This window comes from Xiphophorus maculatus, chromosome 5 (assembly GCF_002775205.1).
Source record: "Xiphophorus maculatus strain JP 163 A chromosome 5, X_maculatus-5.0-male, whole genome shotgun sequence".
In the NCBI taxonomy this organism is placed as follows: Eukaryota; Metazoa; Chordata; class Actinopteri; order Cyprinodontiformes; family Poeciliidae; genus Xiphophorus; species Xiphophorus maculatus.
In genome coordinates this window covers 9,331,289-9,351,525 of record NC_036447.1, presented here as the reverse complement: position 1 = coordinate 9,351,525, position 20,237 = coordinate 9,331,289, and the positions used below count along the sequence as shown (strand labels likewise).

The window sequence follows — 20,237 nt, the reverse complement described above, 5'->3', positions numbered from 1 at the left end:
CTGCTCAGCTCCTCCTCACTGGGCTGCTCACATTCAAGTTGCGAGCCTGGATACTGTCTTGGAAGGAGACACACAGAGAGAGAAAGGAGAAGAGGAAAAAAATGACGCTCCCCTCTCCAACCTCTTTTCTCACTGTATTACCACTGAGTAACAATAGTTTCTCTTTAACAGGAAACCAGCAGAGAGGAAGCTGCTGTACCGTAAAAATGTTATCACCCAAATACGAAAAAAGAAAGGATATAACCACTTTAGTTTTGATTAGTGCCATTTTAAATCACATTATCTAATAGTTTATCAGTCTAATGTACTTCAGCATTAATTAAACAATCTAATTATTAGTCAGACATAAGAAAATCGGATGAGAAAATTTAACTATGTCTGTCATGTTAATGTTTTACACACCTGAAGTAATCAAAGCTTCTATATCCCAAATTTGTCTGCTAGCCGGAAAAATAATTTGTCTCTTCAGAGTCTTAGTCTGAGTCTCTGTAAAAAAACAAAGATGTTTTGTTGCAAAACTAAATGTTCTGCAGGTGACACAGTGCCTAACCTGGAAGGGGGAATAATGCCCCCCGATCTTTTTGACTGTATGTATCCAGATGGAGATCTTATGGGATAAAGCAACATAGGATACTGTTTTCCTGCAGATAGCTGTGAAGTGGATGGTAATGATATGTATCATTATGTGTTTGTCTTTTCAGGTCATTAAGCTAATTCATAACACAATAATTTGATCAATTATTGGATAAAAGTTATCAAAACCATATGTACAAGCTTATGTACTAACTATCATTAACTAGATCATAAAATAGCTTTGATTATCACAGTTTTGTTTGTTTGTTTTGTTTTAATTTGGGGTCATATCAATGCAGAAGTAGAAAGATAAAGTAAACCTAGCACACAATTTCAGGAAAAGTATCAATACTCAAGGTGATATGAGAATCTGGGGTTGCTTTGCTGGATCTGAATAAATTGTCATTGATGGAGCCATTAATAATCAATAATTTCTGATTATCTAAAACTGTTAAGTGTTTTATTACGTGGCATTCTAATAAAATATAGTTGTGACCTGACAAATTGTGAAATTATGCTCTGTTTGTCTACTTTTACCTGTGCTTCCTGCAGATTACTATCATTCGGTGTCCAAACCTTCTCTTAGCATTCACATAACTGAGTAGTGGTATAAGATTCATGACCGAAGCGCCGCGGAGTCTGAGGGAGCCAAAAAGGGTGTGCGAAGAAAGACTCATGTCCAAAAAATCTGAGGAGGGGTCCACTACAGATTCTGATCACTTCCAGCCTCAGACGTGACACACACACACTGGACATGAACACCATCATCCTCATCAGTCCAATTCTCCATCTCCTCATCATCATTAGTTACTCTAACATCCTGACAGGCCCGCGCGGCCACAGCTCAGGTCACCAGCGGTTAATCTCCTCCACATTTCGTTGCCATGCAGACGTCTCTGTAGTGACCCGTGGGAGTGGCGATTCACACCATCCGTGACCCACCAGCACAATGTGTGTTTTGTCTGGGCCACACCATCGGCGCTATTCTCCACGCATTCCAGCCCTCCGTGTGGTCGAGGTGTGGGGGTGGAGGGCCTCCTGCAGGAGACAAATTAATATCCACTCCATCTTCCCTCCTGTCCTTCCATCCCAGCAGACCCCCGCGCCCCTACTTCACGTAAGCCGCAACGAGACACCTGCCTCACAGCTGTTGGCGTCATGCTCGTATTTTCCATCGTTTCCTATGTCTCGAACGCCACAGTCGGGCCGCAGATCTTCTGTCATTTGTTCCACAACTCCACTCTGCTTTAGACTTCACATCCGTGAACCTCATCTTTTACTCGGCTGTCACGGATCTTCCTATGGTTTTACTCCCTGCTTGGTCCTTTCATCTCTTTTGGCCAAAACATCTTATCATTGCATAAACAGTAAATCAGCACTTAAATTCACCTCTGGACTTCATTTAGTTAAATTTTCTATAAGTCTAGCATGCATCTGAAAATAAAGTACATCTTTCTCAGTCATTTTACTTAAAGAAGGAGGTTAAAAGTCCTTACAAACATTCTCAAACACACACACACACACGCACACACGTGAACCCCCACACGCCACATCTGTAAGCAATCACCAACTAGGTGATATCACAGCCGCTGGAATACCAGAGGTACTTTTGTTGTTCGACCCTCTCTATAGGCTCTGTGGGTGATGTTTGCATCCTCTACACGTCAAACCTGGGTGGGCCAAAGGGCCCCCTGGCTTTGCAAGGTCTCCATCAGGTGCTACAGCTAACAGTCTGTGTGACTTCAGTCGTTGCGATGAAGAAAGCACAGCTGAAGAAAAGCATCCCTACTGCATGATGCTGCTGTATTTTACCATAGAAATGATGGGATGTCAGCCAAAAAGTCCAGTCTTAGTCTGACGAGTCCTGAGAACCTTCTTCTGAATGTTTGCTATTATTTCTACTGCAAAAAGGACTTCTTGTGACTTCCTTCTTGCCACTCTTCCATAAAGGCCCAATTTGTGCAGTGCATGACCAGTATGTCTCCTCCTACCTTCCATCATTCATAGATCATGAGATCTTAGTCTGATCATTTCTTCCTATTTTATAAAATAGTCAGGTTAAGTCACTTTAAATCCAAATAAGTTGCTACTGGCACACATGCCAGTAGCAACTTATTTGCCAGTAGCAAATAAGTTGCTACGTTTGCAGATACTTAAACTTGAAAATAGCTGCAAACAGATGCACAATTATACAACTGTACATCTTTGAAAAGCAGAAGTGGAGCATCCTGCATAACCAAAAAGAATACAGGAAGTGGTTTCTGAACAAAACACTTGCTTTTTCCAGCTGCCATTGTACATCGGAAAAACCAGCTGACCAAACGTGCTGGAGATTGTTTGGGGTTGCTAGGTGACAAGCTGGGCTGTGCGCTTGAGTTGTTGTGTGACGGGCAGTATCTGTTGATTTGTGATGTCATTTGGAAGGTTTTTGAAACAGATAATTTTCTAAACATTAACTTAGAAAATTATCTAAGAATGGATAATTGGCTGAGTGGTTTTATTAAATGCTGATTTTAGAAGCAATAGAGACCCAGATAAAAACTGTGCAAAATGTGAATTTTGCATAATATGTCCCCTTTAGAACTTTCTATAACATTATCCCTAACCTGTCAGTTTGATGCTGTTTAAATAATGTTGATCCCTTTTCTCTAATTATTGGACTTCTGAAGCCAGGTGGTTCAGAAATTATATCAGAGTAAAACAAGTTAAATGTACTGTATGCTGCAGTCAACAGATTTTATTGTGAAACGTTCTCATTTTTCTTCCCTTTCTCAATTATTTTCTACTTTGTTGGTCTACGGTATAAAATCCTAATGAAGCAGACTGAATTTTATGGCTGCAAATTTACAAAATGTAAATTTGAAATGAGTTCTAGGCATATGAATACTTTGCAAAGTACAGTAAATGCAATATTCTACCTTCACTTATTTTAGGTGAATACCAAATCCCAGAGATTTTCCAATTCCTGAGGAGTGAGCCCAGAGAAAGCCCCCATATATTCCAGCGCCCCACCACCCACAGTGTTATCTGAAGACAAAGCGTGAAACAGAGGGAGACGAAGGAGGTGGAAAACCCTGAAAAGAGAGCTGAAGTTGGGGGGTTGAGAGAGCAGCGATATCCTGAGAGTGCACTTGAGGCCTCTGTGGGGAACAGCTGCTGGAGCCTCTTGTGCACGCTCACACGTGCACAAACAGCCTCTGGTAGCTTCACAAAAGAAGGTAGAGGAACACAGTATCAGTCAAAATTTTTTCAGCTGTTACTTAAATTAAAAAAGAGAAAATATTCTGAGGTTATATTTACCCTGTTTAGCTGCAAAAACTTCACCAGTTTTAGGAATATTCTAATGTTTGACTAATAACTGCTGAACAAGGTATATGAAGACAGTGAAGGAAATGTATTCTATAATTATCAGTTCTTAAATTCAACCAAGTAATAAGCTTACAGTTTATTCCAGAACTACAGAATCCTATGGCATTTTCTTATCACCATTATTGATTATGGATTAGTTCATTAGGTTTTTCTGTTGTCTGTTTTAGAATTGATAGCGTTCATGACGGCAGTATGTTGGAGACGTTCTGTTATGATGGTTCTGATTTGCTGTTTTTTTTTATTCATTATTGTTTTGATTAACATTTTTGCATGTTTGGACAATTCCTTCATTTTCATTTTAGAAAATTAGGATTGAGTACACTGAGTCACTAGGTAACAAAATCCCATGAGATATTGGCTTTTAACAAAATAACCAGCCACACCATATTTGGTAAATCTAACACTCCTTTTAGTCTCCATGACAACCATTAGACTAGGTCCATGTTTAGGAGGAATACCAGTAGAAAGCCTTTTTTGTGCTACCTACCCTCACAAATCTAAACCTGTGGAGTTTGTTAAAGTCTGAAGGAACTGTATGCTTTGATCGGGTGAGATGACTTAGATTGAAGGTTTTGGAAACAAATGCTCCAACATAATGAAATAATGAATGAAAAAGTGGCAATAGAGGTAATTTTGAAGTACAGTAGACAATCTGTGATGCTGTGGGCCTGTTTCTCTTCCAAATACCCTGGAACTCTAGTTAGAGAGCGTGGTGTCAATGGATCTGAAACAGAAGGAGATTTTAAATAAATATCTGGTGGATTCAGCCAGTGTGGGTTGTCGTTAGGTCTTTCAGCAGGATGCTAATTCAAAATTCGTCAAAAAAACAACACAATGTTTCACTAGGCACAGAACAGTCTATTTTGTGGTTATACATGCCAAAAAGTATGGAGAGCAGGGTTACCAACGACTGTGCCACTGATTGGTTTTATGGCTGAGATATTTTTTCTCCTACTGAGCAAAAACATTCAAAATATAAGTTTGATTTTTTTCATTGTGAGATTATGTTGTTGAAATAAAAGATGATTTTACTTTAAGGTGTTTTACACATCTTTACTCAGGGTTTTGTGTAACTCAAGTCCTGGGCTGTTCTGGTTGTGCTAATATGCAGTCAGAAAATCATCTGCAGCGTGAATGAAATAAAAGCTGTTTGGACTCCTCCTCGTTGCATTGCAAGATCAAAAGTCCCTCCATCTATTTCTCACTACCCTGGAGAAGGAAGCCTGGAAAAGCACTGAAGTTCGGAGCAATAAAGTATCAATCAGTCAAACGAAGTGAAAAATCCCAGTCCCATGCAGGGGGAAAAAACACCCCACTGTGCCGCAGTTAGACTGATTAATTGTGAAAGTGTGAGAGATTAAAGGAGGCACATCCCATGGTTGCTGCTAATGGCTTTAATATTCATGAACCCTTCTAGTAATGAGGGAAGAGGCAAGTGGGATCCAATTTATCCTACAGTCGCTTTTTACTGGAATCAAGAGAGGAAGTGAAAGAGGTGAAAAATTCCATTTGCATTCACTTACATTTCCACCAAATTCTGTGCATATTTTACTGCACAGCTGGTGTGTAAACACGCATACACACACACACACACACACACACACACATGCAAGCACACGCCCTCATGTATGCACTCACACTTAAAAATAAATGTCCAACGCTCAGCTGTACTCACCTGATGGCTCAACTGTGATGCTGGACGGAGTCGTGGGAGGTGAAACTGGAATCTCTACTCAGAGAAAACGAGAGAAAATAATTGACTTATTCATTTATAGAAAGCACATGTGATGGATTTTTTTTTGTTTATGTGAAGATTGTTAATCTCTAGAATAGTTCAAATATGTACTAAAGTAGTGAGGTGCTAAAGCAGATTTCCTTTTTCAACAGACAAGTTTTTGATGGTCACGCAAATTTTCTATGATCTAAATTTACAAAACCACTGCAATAGACAGCTAGGTAAAGTCTTTATTATTATTATTATTATTATTATTATTATTATGAAACTGGTTGTGTGAAAGATTAAATCCTTATAATATTGAATTGTCTTCACAATCCACAAGCTTTTATTCCTTTGCATGCTTTAAGGAAAAAAGGGTCAAAAAATGTTTTTTTTGTAACATCATTACATCTACTTGAATAAAAATGTGGAAAAATATACCGTTTGATCCTTTACTAACTACATTTATGTACAGATATATATAAATGATCAGTATTGCTGTTGTTGTTAAGCTGATTTTAGGCATAACTTTGGCCAATAGATGGCGATGAAGTATGAACTCATTTTTGTTCTTTCAATTTCATTTAATACTTTCTGTTTAATTTTGACATTTTGATTATGTTTTTTACGTTGAAACCTAGAATTTCAAATTAAATTCTTACCTGCATGTAGGCTATTGTTGCGAATTTTCCAGCAAGCAGCCAATGGAGTTGTGTTTATACTGCTAATGCCTGTTGATGCATGTTCAACACATACTAATCAAGTATCGTTTCAGAAGTTTGTAGCTGTCTGAATTATATCCAAGTGTGTCTAATTTTGGACATTTTCAATACCAAAATAAATACAGTGTTTATTGCATATTCTTTAAAATTAACAATTTTAAAGAACACGTAATTTGCAATTTTCTTGACATCAAACATTGTACTTTTATTGTAAATTTATTCACATAGTAATGGCTTATACAGTTAAGTAATACTTAGTTTCTTTTTATTTTTATGGCATACCACAACAACACTATGAAGATTATGTCTCATTTTGCTACAGTTTTTAAATGTCTGTTACTTGGAAAAAAGTTTGAAAATCAGAGGTTTCAGTCTCTGCTTCAAAATTACAGTAAATATATGTAGCTTAATGAATAATAATGTTATACATCTATAGTTGCAGTACAAATAACTTTAGCTTTTCTATATAAAAGGAAAAACAGATCAAGTTATGTATTTTTGCATAAAGAACGAGATCCCATTTCTCGTTCTTTATACAAAACGTTTTATAAAGAACGATTTAACGTTTTAACATTCCACAATGTTAAAACGTGGAACGTTTTAACTTAAGGTTTTCCTGCTGTGAGAATCTCATGTCCAACCCAGCGAGTTGAAACATTAGGAAGAGATGTTCTTTACAAACATCGGGAGTGATCAAGTGTCATGTTATCAGTGATGGTTTTTCTGGGTCGTTCCACCATGACTGTAACCGGTGATTCATTGACATTGTTAAGCCTCATATTTAACTTCAGTTTAATAAAGCGAAATCCACCAAACATCTACTTGAGTGTAACACATTGACACAGATGGATCTAGTTTTTGCTGAGCACTGGATAAACCTGGCTACTGTTTAAATGATCAATTTAATCAATTTACACTCTAAGCTTTGGTCCAGAGGTAAAGACAGGTCAACAGAGCTGCTAGCCATTTGTACTGTATGTCAGGAAAATTTGCTTCACTCAGTCACTTTGTCATGAACTGTCTACAAGAGTTGGTACACCGTTTAGACACAGGGAAATCATGCATAGGTAAGAGATCTCTTACTAAAAGAAACAAGATGGCTAAAGAAGGCATATTAAAGACACATGCAAAGGAAACGGATGGACACACTGCGGGGAAAAGGTGTGTAACTGTGAAGGTTTTGGATCTCAAGTAGGTGCTGGTATGTGATTCTCACAGAATGATGACCTCGAGTAAAAATACTCACTGTTTGAAGATTTTAAATCACATGTAAAACGTGGTTTAACTGCTTTTATCTAAAGCACATCAACTTTTATTTCAAACACGTGTTTAGCCTCATTAATTCGAATGCTGCTAAACACATTGATACAGTTAGAATATTTTTTATCTAAGCAATGATTTTACTGTTTTTTATCTTTCATTTTTAAAGTACATAGTATTTAAAATAAGATACATTCTTACCATTTTGCTCTTTATAAAATAACACAGCGTATAACAAGCTTATAGTAGGCAGTTAGTTGAGCTATCTGCTCCAGGAGCCATCCTGAACTTTTAACTGAAACCTTTTGAAGCTTTAAAAGACAACTTCCCTTAGTAGGACTGATGGATGGTGTTGTTTTAGTTTCCAAATTTGTCTATTTTGTCTATTTTATATCGCTTCACATTAAGAAGCCATATAAAGATTTTTACACTGAAAGAACTGGAAGACTGACACTCACAATTTTAACAGTTTTGAAATAGAAACTTTATAAAACTGGGATATACTTTGATGTTATACCCTGATTTTATTGAGTATTGATACCCGACTCCAACTTTCAGCATTTCTAAATACAATTGTGTGAAATGATCCCACACATCGTTTGTTCACTCTTATTGACCATTTGATGAAAACAATCGCTGAGGTACTACAAGGACCGGAAGCCCAAAAGTGACACAATCTTCCATCCTTATTCAAACACTGAGCCTATTTTTCTCTTATTGTCTCATATTGAATTTTAAGTGTGCACAATCTCTGAGATACAATCTAAATCTGTTTAAAATATAGTTAGTAAAACTTTGCTATAATAATAAAAGTATGCACTCATTTTAAATCATGTTTAACTCAAATATTAATGCTGGGATTTCTTAATTTAAATGTTTAAGTTGATCCCAATCAAAGTAACTCCAGCACCTTGTCTTTTATATGGGAAGATTACCTGATAAATTGGATTATATCTATTTTTAGATTGAGTTTAAACTTCAGGTTCTTTCTTAGATATTATTGGTGTAATTGAATTTGTATTTATAATATATTCTAATCGTGGCTGCAACAGCCAAAATTAGAATATATTGAAGTTTAAAATTGTGTTTATTACAACCAAACACTAGTCTAGTAAGAATGAAAGACATAATCTCACTGTAATTGTCAATTTGTTACAAATACTTGATTGTTTGAGTGGGTTTTGAATAAGAATGTATGTACAGCGACAGAAAGCAGTTTCTCTTGTGCCGCCCACAGTCCATAAACAGTTTATTTAGGATTATTTAAGTGATTCTCTGTTGTAAAATTGTAAGATGTTAACCTCTTACTTGAGTCTCCATTTAGCATAAATTCAGATTAATAAGTCCTAGAGGCTGAAGGAAACAGCGAGTCTGAGTGAGATCAAAATCAAAACAGACTTCTACCTTCTTAAAACAACTATCGTCTCAAAATCGCCACAGAAGTTTATGTGAACACTAACATGTACCCTTTAAACTATTGACACATTTGGATTGGTTGCTTATTTACATAGAAACCAACAATAATTTACACAGTATATGGAAGTAGGAGGACATGAAGTGTCGTGTGTGAAACACTGAGAACGCTAAAAGTAAACCGTGTCTGGTCAGATTAACTGTCTGATAAAAATATAAGGCAATTTAAAATGAATACAACAGCTGTAACATTTTTGGTTTTTACTCCACTTTATGTTTTGAAAGCATCAGTTTGACTAATGCTTGGCATGTTTTCATTCTCAGTGTCACACAGGAAGATTACAAGCTGCCCCCATTTTATTTCAAATTAAAAAATACTTTTCTAACTCACACTATCCAAGATTCTTTACAGAGTTTTTGAAAAAGCTGATGATTGTGGACAGGAAGGATCTCCATAGTGGAGATCTGATCTGAAGAAGCCTCCAACTGAAGACACTCTGTTTTTGTTTGGAAGTCCCACAAAGAACAACCTCAAGGTTGTCTGTAATTTTCTTGGTATTATTTAAACAATCGTCTCATCTAATCGCCAGTGGTTCCACAGTCGTCCCCAGAATAGAATCAGTGTTCTTTATCAGGTTGTTGAGCATTTTAAGTCCCTTTCTCTAATGCTGTTATCCCAAAAGGTGATGGCAGAAGAGAAGACGCTCAACAACAGATTTATAGAAGATATGAAGCATCTTGTTGTGAACAGTGAAGACCCTAACTGAAGCAAAGTCTTTTCTTTTTCTTCTTGTAGATGGTTTTATTGTTGTGTTTCCAGTTCATTCTGTTGTTCAGGGGAACACCAAAGTATTTATACTCCTCCACTACCTCCAATACTTTTCCCGTGATGGAAATGGGGTTTGACCTAACCCTGTTTATTTTGAAATCTACAGTCATCTTCTTTTTGTTCACATTCAAGATAAGATAAGATGATTGTTCCCACCTCATAACACAAAGAGGTTCGCCAGAACTCTGTGCTCAGTTTATTGGCCATCTCTAGTATACCTGAAGACTGGAGAGTCATCTGAGTATTTCTGCAGATGACAGAAGTCTGACTTGTGTTGGCAGTCTGAAGGACACTGAGTGAAAATAAATGGTCAGAGAACAGTTCCCTGTGTTGCTCCTGTACTACTGATCAACTAGTTAGCCACACAATCCTCCATTCACCTTTGGTTTCTGTATAAAAAACTAACCAAATTTAGTAAATAATGGACTCTAAGCTAACTCAATACCTCAAACAAATGAATAGCTTGTATTTAATTTAATAACTCAAGAGCGCTAGCTCGTTGAGATAGTCACTTAGCTTCTGATTATCACTTTGTATTGAACTTTATTAAGTGACTGCCAACAAACTACCATCAGGCAGATTCAAAACCATATAGTTTCTCTCAGATCATAAAGATTTGTGGAGGAAGACAAACAATCTGTAAAAGAAAAAATGCTACAGAAATGTTTGTTTTCCTTACGGTTTTGTGAAATTACAGCCTAATTCATTAGCCAGAACCAAAAAACTCAGAAAGAATGACTACTACCAGTGCACACCCCCAAAGAAAAAAACAATCTAATTGAAACATTTTAAAAAGTCAGAAAATGCAAATTTAAGGTGTAACTAGAGGAAATGTAAGGCCTACAATGCAAAATCTGGTTATATTCATATAATTGTCATAATGTCAACATAATGCGTTATGTTGACATTAGTCACTTTAAGGATTTATTTCGAATCAATTAAGATGGGTGGAGACAAAAGAATGCAAAATAAGACTCATTTGTACTAACTAAATGATTTTTTAAGATGAAATTTTCTAAAAGCTTTTACTTTTATGGCATAAAAGTAAAACTGACATAATCCAGTGGATACTGTAATGGCACTGAAACACTGAAGGTTCATCAACAGCATCCAGAAAAACCTTTTATGTTGTTTTTGAGGTCAGAGTTATTTTATGACAGTAGATGCCTGCTTTGGTTAAGCTAGCTACTAGCGTCAACTAGCATGAAACTGCAACATGAGTATTATGTGTGGATGGTAAAATAATAACTGCTTAAAGCATTTTAAGAGCTGGAGTTAGGCAAATTTGTGTCCTAACTTGATGTAGACTGCTTCCACGTACTTATGCAGGGGGCAATGGGCGAGCGGCTCTGCTGGTAGCCTTTAGCACAGCGGTTGCACGTGATACCAGTCACGCCATCTTTACAGGGACATTGTCCTGTGGTTTGGTTACAGGTTTTGCCAGCAGCGCCCACGGGATGGCAATCACATGCTGTGAGGAAACAGAGGAAGAAAGAGAGGAACAGTAAGTGGTCTCACACACATACACACACCCCCACGCACGCCCACACACACACAGGCACGCGCACATGAGGGAGTGGGGGGAACTAACAACAACTATGCAAAGAGAGTGCAGGTGGGTACACAGCATCGGTGCGGTGGCGGCAACAGGGTGGTGAGAGACATAGTGGAGACGTTCACACACAGGCACATCCAACACAACCAGTGTTACTACAAGACTAAATGAGAATCCAATTCTTAAAGTTTTGCAGACGTCTTTGAGGTGTTTGTTGCAACAGCACCTCATCAGAATTGCATTAAGGCAAAAACATGTTGGTGTGTGACTGGTGTGTGTTGGGTGACGAGAAAAACTTGTGCATGTTTACCAAAATGATCAAATAATGGGGTATAATTCTGTTTCTGATCAATGTCAGGCTTTGAACGAGAGCCCAAGACATCCTTCACTCTTCCTCCAGAAACTGGTTGGTGGGTGTGGGTGCGGTGAGTTGGTGGGTGTATCTGACACATATGCTCCAGGAATGTAATCATGTCTAAATTCCTCAGCCTAATCCAACCCTCTTTATTCATTTCACAGCCAGGTTTGAAAGGAGTGTGCTACAAAAGTTCTTTCTTTTCTTCTATTCTGGGATATAAATAACTCTTAGCCCTCCTCAAAGTCTGAGCTGACATATTAATGTCTTACTATTTTCCCCCGAAACGCATTCATCACCAAACTTTCACCACTCCATGCCTCACACCATAAGTGTTTTATTTTCTGCTGATTTCCCAGAAATACTGTGATGTTAAAACGTTCAGCCTCATTCACTACATACCCCCCACCCTCTTCCTGCCATAAGATTTTCCTTTACGTTGGGTCACATGTCATTCTGTGAGCTTTCAGGGCTGCAGACGAATTAATGCTGTTTTTTGTATTGTTTCTAATGATCGGACCTTTGTAAAACGTCTTTTGCTTTCTGAGAACCTAACTGTGCAGCTCACATGCAGACTTACAGCTTCAAAAACAATGAGTTCATTCCATTGGACTGACTTCAGTCTTTAATATGTATTAACGTCAAAAGAAATTAATACTGAGCCCTGTCCACATGCTTAAAATTCCAGATCTCTACTGTAGTTGGCCTGGAGTTTATGAGGGGGCTTAATCTGAATCAGAGAAGATAATATTATGCAACTGCTTCTGAATGAATTAAATCATTTTAATAAAAGTTGACATGTCCAAATGCAATGTGCTTTTTAATCTTTGCTTTGACTTAGTGCAGTGATACCGCTGCTATTCAATATGCTGCTTAAGGAAAACAAAACTCACAGGGTGATACATTATGTCTTTATAGTTCTTTGGCACAAGTACAACTAGTGGTACTTAGATTGCCTTTAGCTGTATGTAGAAACAATGTTGGTGCAAATTATTTGCAGAGTAAAATGCAAACAAGTTAAATGTGATGCAGGACTAATGAGCAACATGAGCCAAAAAACATAGATTGTCTGGGCCAATGGATCTTTGCTTTCCAGAAATATCTGAAAGTAGAAGAGGACATTTCTAAGTAGAAACTGAAGTAGATCAGAGCAAACCAGAAAACGGTAATAGTGGCTGAATGTCATTAAACACAACTGTGTGCTCTAGTTATAAGTTTAATTCTTAAGATTAATGTAGTTCTCTTTGATGAGGCTAACTTCGCTTAGCTGAACCAGCTAATGTATGTCTCCACTTTTTGTACTTGGAAACACTGTAGCTCACATAATAACTATTTAAAACTAATTTGAAAAAATATATAATTTTCCTTCCACTTCACATCCATGACCTGCTTTGTGTTTGTTTTTCATAAAAAAATCCAATCAAATACATAGTTTTTGGCTATGTATTTGACACATAAATACATATATATGTATACTGGGATATACAAGTTGAGCAGTTAAGGCTGCTCAACTTTTTGATTAAGTTGAGCAGCCTTATAACGCAAAATTAAGGTGTGGTTCAGGTTCCATAATATTTTTTCTATTTTCTGTTTTATGACAAAACACAACTAACTGAAAAACTGGTAACACTTTATTTTACGGGGTGTCAAATAAAGACTGACATGACACTGTCATAACGTGACATAACATCTGTCATGAAGATGAAGGACACTTCATGAATGTTTATGACTGTTGCCATGAAATGTCATTTGGTACTTAATGGCACTTTTAAAGCAAATTTGCAATAAAACTTGTATTAAAAGTCCACTCAAAGTGTCAATTTTGCATTATTTGGTAAATAATGACACTTTTAATCCAAAATTGCATTAAAACTTGAAATGGTCAACTTTGCATTATATGTGTCATTATTTACCATCAAATAAAGTGTTCCCAAAAAACCCAAGTGGATTGTAGTTACTTTTTAAAAATGTATAGGTTTCCTTCATGATCAAATGACACAACTTTGCTTTACGTTTGTGGAAGTGGTCTGTGTCCCATCTATAAAACTCTCTCTTTTTTTATCTCTATTGCCTGTTTCCTGAGCTTCAGCTCCTGTTGCTGCTCTTATCAGTCCTTGGTGTGTGTGTGCTGATCGCCCCTCTTATCGCACTCATTCGAGTCCTCCCACAGACTGTGTGCCTACTACTACCTACATCAGACCAATCTGTCACCGCTTTCATTGAGCGCGGCTGGGTGAACCGAGCAAACACATACATGCACTCCCGGGGAGCTCGCTAAGCAGCGTTTAGACCAGTGCGGCACGTCCTCAGGCCAGTAAATCCAGGGGAGCATGTCGGGAGGGGAGGCTTTGAGGATAGAGGGAGTTTGCGGTGGGTTATGTTTTTAGGAGCATGTGATCGGAACCATAAAGCCCAGCATCGAGCCTGCTTGTAAATCAAGAAGCACATGGCTTGCAGGTGGAAAGCTCTCCCTCTCCTCTTCTTTCGTCACCTTTGGTCTGCCTCACTGAACAACTCTCCTCTCTGTCCTGTCAGATGCTCTCCGACTGGATGACACAGCTGCTGTGTCAATGACTGGCTCACTCCAGGGGTGTGAGTGAGAGTATGAAGTGTGTGTCCACTTCAGGGGCTAAGTGGCTGATTCATGGCTACCACTCCAGATGGCTCGGAGAGATATGGGAACCAGAGAGGAAAGGTTCCCTCTCTGTCTTATAAGGGACAAGGCAACGACAAAAAGCTAATGCAGAGGTTATATCTTACTGTAACTACGAAACGAGTCTCTTCCTGCCAGGAGTTGCACATAAAAAAGGGGGTATAGAGATCTTTCCAAAAGTGGGCAATGTGTGATTTCACAATATGCCCATCATTCACCATAAAGTTGATGTTTGAAGTTTGAACTGCATTCCCGTTTTGGTTTGAGCTCAGTGTGCCAGTAAGAGGAATCTGTTGGACCTGGAATGCAGCCAGTCGAGCCAAGTCTGTGTTAGATTATAATTAGATTTCAGCTCCTCCCTGAAGTGTCTGTAAAGAGCAAAAAAGAAAGAAAAAAAATTGCATCAACTTCAAGGACGGCTCACTTTCTATCTGCAACAACTTCAGTATTTTATTGATGGCAGCAAATGGCCACAAGACTGATTTCTTTTGGCCACTGAGAGTGATGGGTGTTTGCTTTGTGAGTGATGTTGATATTGCACAGCACTTTTCGCACATTTCTGTTATTTTAAGTGAAAACCTCTCAATATCCACCGAAAGGTAATAAGTAGCAAGGTAAAAAAAAGAACTTAATCAAATTAAAGACCTATAGTGAAGATTTCACTCAGATTAAGACATGAACCATACCTTAATTTTGCATAATAAGGCTGCTCAACTTAATAAAAATAGATAGGCTACAAGCTACATGCTACAGCCAAAAACTATGTATTTACTTGGGGTTTTACATGAAAAACAAACACAAAACAGGTCATGGATGTGAAGTGGAAGGAAAATGATACATGGTTTTCAAATTAGTTTTAAATAAAACCCTGAAATGTTAAAAATGCAGAATTATTCAGGGGTCAGTATTTTGTAGACGCACCCTTTACTTTATAGTTTCTTTTAGTTATTTTTTTGCCCCCATTCTTCTTTACAAAATATCTCTGGCTCAATCAGATCAGACAGAGAGAATTTGTGAATATTGATGATCAACTCTTGCTAAAGATGCTCAATTGGATTTGGACCTGAACTTTGACTAGGCCAATTTGAAACGGCGACACTCCACACTGTATGGTTTGTCACAAGACAAGTCCTCACCACAGTCTGACTTTGCTCCATCTACCTTTCTACCAACCCCAACCAGCTTCTCTCTCTCTGCTGAATGAAACCTTTCCCATAGCATGATGCTGCTATCACCATTTTATCATGATGAATGTGGACTTCAGAAAGTGGTCTGCAGTACTGAGTTAACTCTTTGCACATGGACTAAAAAGGTTTTGGGTCTGATCTGACTAGGACACTCTGCTCCACATGTTTGTTTGTGAAAAACTTTAAGCCTCTAGTCTATAAAAGTCAAATGTGTGAAGTAAATGACTAAGAGCTTCCCCATTAACAGATTCCTAACCCCGCTTTAACTTCTTCAGAACTTTCTCCCCGGCCCACCTGCTTTGTTTGTTGGTCTTCATGACGCTGGCAGTTCACTAACACTCTTTAATAAAACTCTGTTCACAGAACAGCTGGATTTATACTGATGTTAAACTACAGACATAATAGACTTGCTTTACTAGTTGCAATTAGTTGCAGTGAATTTTAATTCGAAGCATCGGATTAAATGGGGCTGAAATGCAAAGTACTCTTATCAGATTAGACAAAATTGAACTGTGTATGTGTAAAAAAAATCTTTTTTGTTGTTGTTGTGTAACATAATAAAATCCCACGTCATTCATTGAATTTTGTGGTTGTAATGTAAAAATATTGCTGGAGTAGCAGACAACAGATTTAAAATAGTTTTTAAGTAAAAGCCTTAGCTGTCATGTTTTTTGATTCTGTATCATTTTGCTTTTAAAATCAGATAAAAACACTTAAACTCAAAACTGTGGAGTCTCCGCTTTAAAGGTGAAGACAGCATAATTGTTTGTTCAGGTTTTGCTTATCTTCCTTTTTTCCAACCAAACTTTATGCATCTGTCAAATCCCATCAGTACGTTTAAATCCAAACCCTCAAACAGTCATAAACACGAGTAAAAGACGACTGAAAACTCATTCGAGTTTACGCTTTCACTCAAGGAGGGGTGAATCTCTAACTCTTGGCATGTGAATGAAGCCACCAGGCAGGGTTCGCTATCCGCTCACTGCGGCCTCCGTTGGAAATGAGCCACTTTTCTGAGGGGATTATATTACCGCTGTGCTCCCTCGCTTTCTTACGGGTCCCACAGCACAAGGCTTTCTCTTTTTGATTTCAGTAAATCACCAAAACCTCTTAATCGATGTCACTTTGTTCCAGCTTCCACACCGTTTGAGAAGTGGGCATGAAAGTAGTTTTGTGGCTTGGGTTTCATCAAATTATCTTGAGTTATAATGTGGTTAAACTGAGGCGGGAGTTTGCCAGAGCATGAAAGTGTCCAACGCAGGGGAAAAAGCAGTGTGTGGTAACTTTGTTCACCAGCAAATAGACCATGTAAAACAGGGATCTCCGAATTCGTTAGCAGTAATGCTCCAGATTTAGCTAACAAAAAATGTTTTGTTAGCCCGTCTATGTTTCGTGTCATTTGTCAGTTTGGGGTAATTGCAGCAGATTCTTTATTATAAGTCTATTTTGATGTAACTGAATCCCCGGGTTGAATGTGGACAGTGTTTGCTTATAATCACACAGGGCCGGGGAGAGGTGGGAGGCGCATGCACTCTGGCAAATTTCATAGATTAAATTGAACAAAACCGTTTTGGGTGAGCCGATGATTTCTTAAACAATGATGAAATCTGTTTATGCTTCACTACGGTGAAGGGCAGCAGCAAACGTGAACGAGTCGAGGGGAAATAAATCCCAAGTGTGGGTGAGAGGATTTAGTTTTTTTTACATGGCTTGTAATGAGAGTATGCCGTGACCACGCTCTGGCTGCGGGCCTGCGGGACTATCATTATCCCAAAGCAATAACATTATTTCAAATCATATCCGAGAATGGTGCTGATATTCTGCAAAGGTTCTGGATAAAAGGTTTCTTTCTCTTTTTAAATATTCTTTTTATTCAGATTTAGATCATGTCAAAAAAAAAGGTAAAGATATTCAGAAACTTTAATATTTTAATATATTTAGAGATCCTCAAAAGCCAACAGATTAATCCAGAAGCACATACTCCACATCTTTTTCACTCCAGATGTCAGGTGTACATACCAGGCACATTTTTCACCGCTTTCCACTCGCTGTTTTGACTTCCTGTCAGGACTCATTTCTCAGTTTTCCCTAACAACATGTTAGTAATCTGACTTGTGTGAAAACAAATTTCCATGTTGGTCACTGGTGGTTCTTTCCTCATTCCTGCTGACATGCTGGGGGCAGTTTTATTTTACTCCTGTCTGAACTTTCACTCCTGTTTTGCTGTGAGAATTTGGTCTGTCTGTAAAGTGCTTATGTTCAAAATCTGAAGTGATCGCTGGGAAAAGCAACCACATCATAAATCAAACGCCGTACGTTTAAATGGAGGAACATCTGGAATAAACTCAGTTGATTAAACTGAGTTATAAAAGAAACTGTGCCATCTAACCTAACACCACATTCTTCATGTTGCTTCATAAACTAATTTGGCGAATTAATGATCTAAAAAAATGCTGATGATTAATTTATTTACATGCCGTTTGACATATTTGAGAAACAGTAAACGATTAAAAAGCTATTCATTTAGATACTTTGGCAGAATTACTGTCTAAATTGTATAAGACAGGAAAAGGCAAATAAATTCTCACTTTTTCTGACGAATCCTTTTATTTTTTTTATCCTGTCTGGTATGAACTTTGCCTACAATCACAACTTGACCAAGAAATAACTGAAAATTAATCAAATTAAATTATTTGGCATATTAATCATCCAAAGGGGTGAAATTCTCCTTCCCCCAAAAAATATCATCATTTATGATGATCACTTGTTTTGCTTATGTTTTAACAGTTTAACCAATTAAATGCAATAAATAAGTAAACACCAAACACACACAAAAGCATCTGGCAAAATGATTCCCTGAATTACTTAAAGCTCCAAATGGCAAAAAAATCCTCACATATGATGATGACTATTTCCATTTTATCTTTTTCATGGCTATATACAGTACATTGTTTAGCCCTTCACAACTTGACTGCACAACAATTAAAAATGAATAACATTTGATAATTTTGCACATTCATCATATAAATTAGGTATAGTATCAAATTGGAAAATTTTTGCTGATGTCTACCTCAACTCACCTCTTAATAAACCACCGAATAAAAGCAAAAACTAAAACATAAAAATGTTACCATTTGGCAGAAAAGTTCTCCAGGCTTTGCAAGTCATTAAGTGACAAAGAAATTTAGTTTGACTACTTTTTTCATTCTCTTTGGTAATAGTATATACCGTGAATTTGGCCTCCAATCCCAACTTGAAAACAAAATAAATGAAAAGGAGAAAAATCTGATCATTTATCAGGTTAATCAAATAAATGATGTAAGGCCTCAAACAGCAAAAACAGAGGGGAAAAAAAACAGAAAAATGGTGTGTGCTTTGCTTACTTCATGTATGGTATTTAGTAAATGCAATAAATGAATAAAGAAAATCTAATTATGTCATTTGGCAAGTTAATCATCTAAATCAGGTAAGAAACCTTACTTATGCTAATGACTAGATAATCTACATTCTGTCTGTTGTGTGTCAAATACAATAATTTTTCACTAAAACCACAACTTGACCACACAAAAAACAATAAAGTAACAAAGTGAGGTAATTTAGCTGATGTATCAGATAGTAAAACTATTCACATATGCTGAGGACTATTTATATTATTTCTGCTATATCGTAAAGATAGATTAAATACAGTCAGTTTTGCCAACGATTTGGCAGACCTTGCTTCATTTTATTGCAGTGACGAAAAGCACAGAAAGAGCATAAAGCTGTAACTTAATTTTTATAGGAGCAAAACTGAATGTGAATCTTGAGCGGTCAACACATGAGACGGGACTTTAAGTTCCAAGCTGTCCTGCAACGCGCAGCAGAGGATGGGGTTAACAATACACTCTGTCCTGTCGTGATGAATGGTGTGTTTGCATTCCTGGCCGGCAGAATAGGCCCAAAGCCACAGAGGGTGTTAAAAATCACCTTAGGAATATTGCTCATGAGTGACTGAGCTGAGGGTGGATAAATCTGAAGAATTGTGTTGTGCAAAAAAAAAAAAAAAGGAAATGTGTTTGATATGCTTGCAGGAAGCAAGGAATCCGGTGGAGCCGAGTGCAGCGCAGGTGATGCTCCCTTGCGTTAGTTTGATTAATGTTCTGTCACCGAGGCATGAAGCGTGTCAGACAGCCGTGAAAAAAATTTAATTTCTAGCAGAGAAAGGTTGAAAAGGAGGAATATCTCCTCCGAGGACGTATCGTTTTCTCCAGAGCTGGATTAGTCTTTGAGTACAGCTGAATGAAAAGCCCTGTCTCATCTAAACTAACATCACATTCTTCAACTTGTTTCATTGATGTTTTACTACATGATGTCTTTCGAACTGACTGATGTCTCCGTTTATTTATTTACTTCCTGCTGAGTGACAAAAGAAAACTGGGGCTTAAATTGTCAGCAGGCAGCTAATATTTCTTCGTGGGGCGCCTTCAGAGGCGGCGGCGGCTCTGAAATCCTCCAGCAGGTATCCGTTTCTTGTGTATGTGTGCACGAGTTCTGCCGTGTCCCTCGGCTTGTTTGTGCAGGGATTGGACTCCTGTTATCTTTCCCTGCAGCTATAGAAGAGGTGA

At 37.7% G+C, this 20,237-nt stretch overlaps 1 protein-coding gene across 1 annotated transcript in view; it reads right to left on the bottom strand.

Annotated features, from left to right (window-relative positions):
• LOC102217663 (netrin-1) overlaps positions 1-20,237 on the bottom strand; it is a 73,485-nt gene that overhangs the window by 12,702 nt on the left and 40,546 nt on the right. Inside the window, exons 4-5 of the mRNA XM_005797498.2 lie at positions 11,205-11,354; positions 5,618-5,671 (exon numbers count right to left, since the gene is read on the bottom strand). Coding sequence (XP_005797555.1) covers positions 5,618-5,671; positions 11,205-11,354 — 204 coding nt within the window. The remainder of the gene's footprint in view (positions 1-5,617; positions 5,672-11,204; positions 11,355-20,237) is intronic.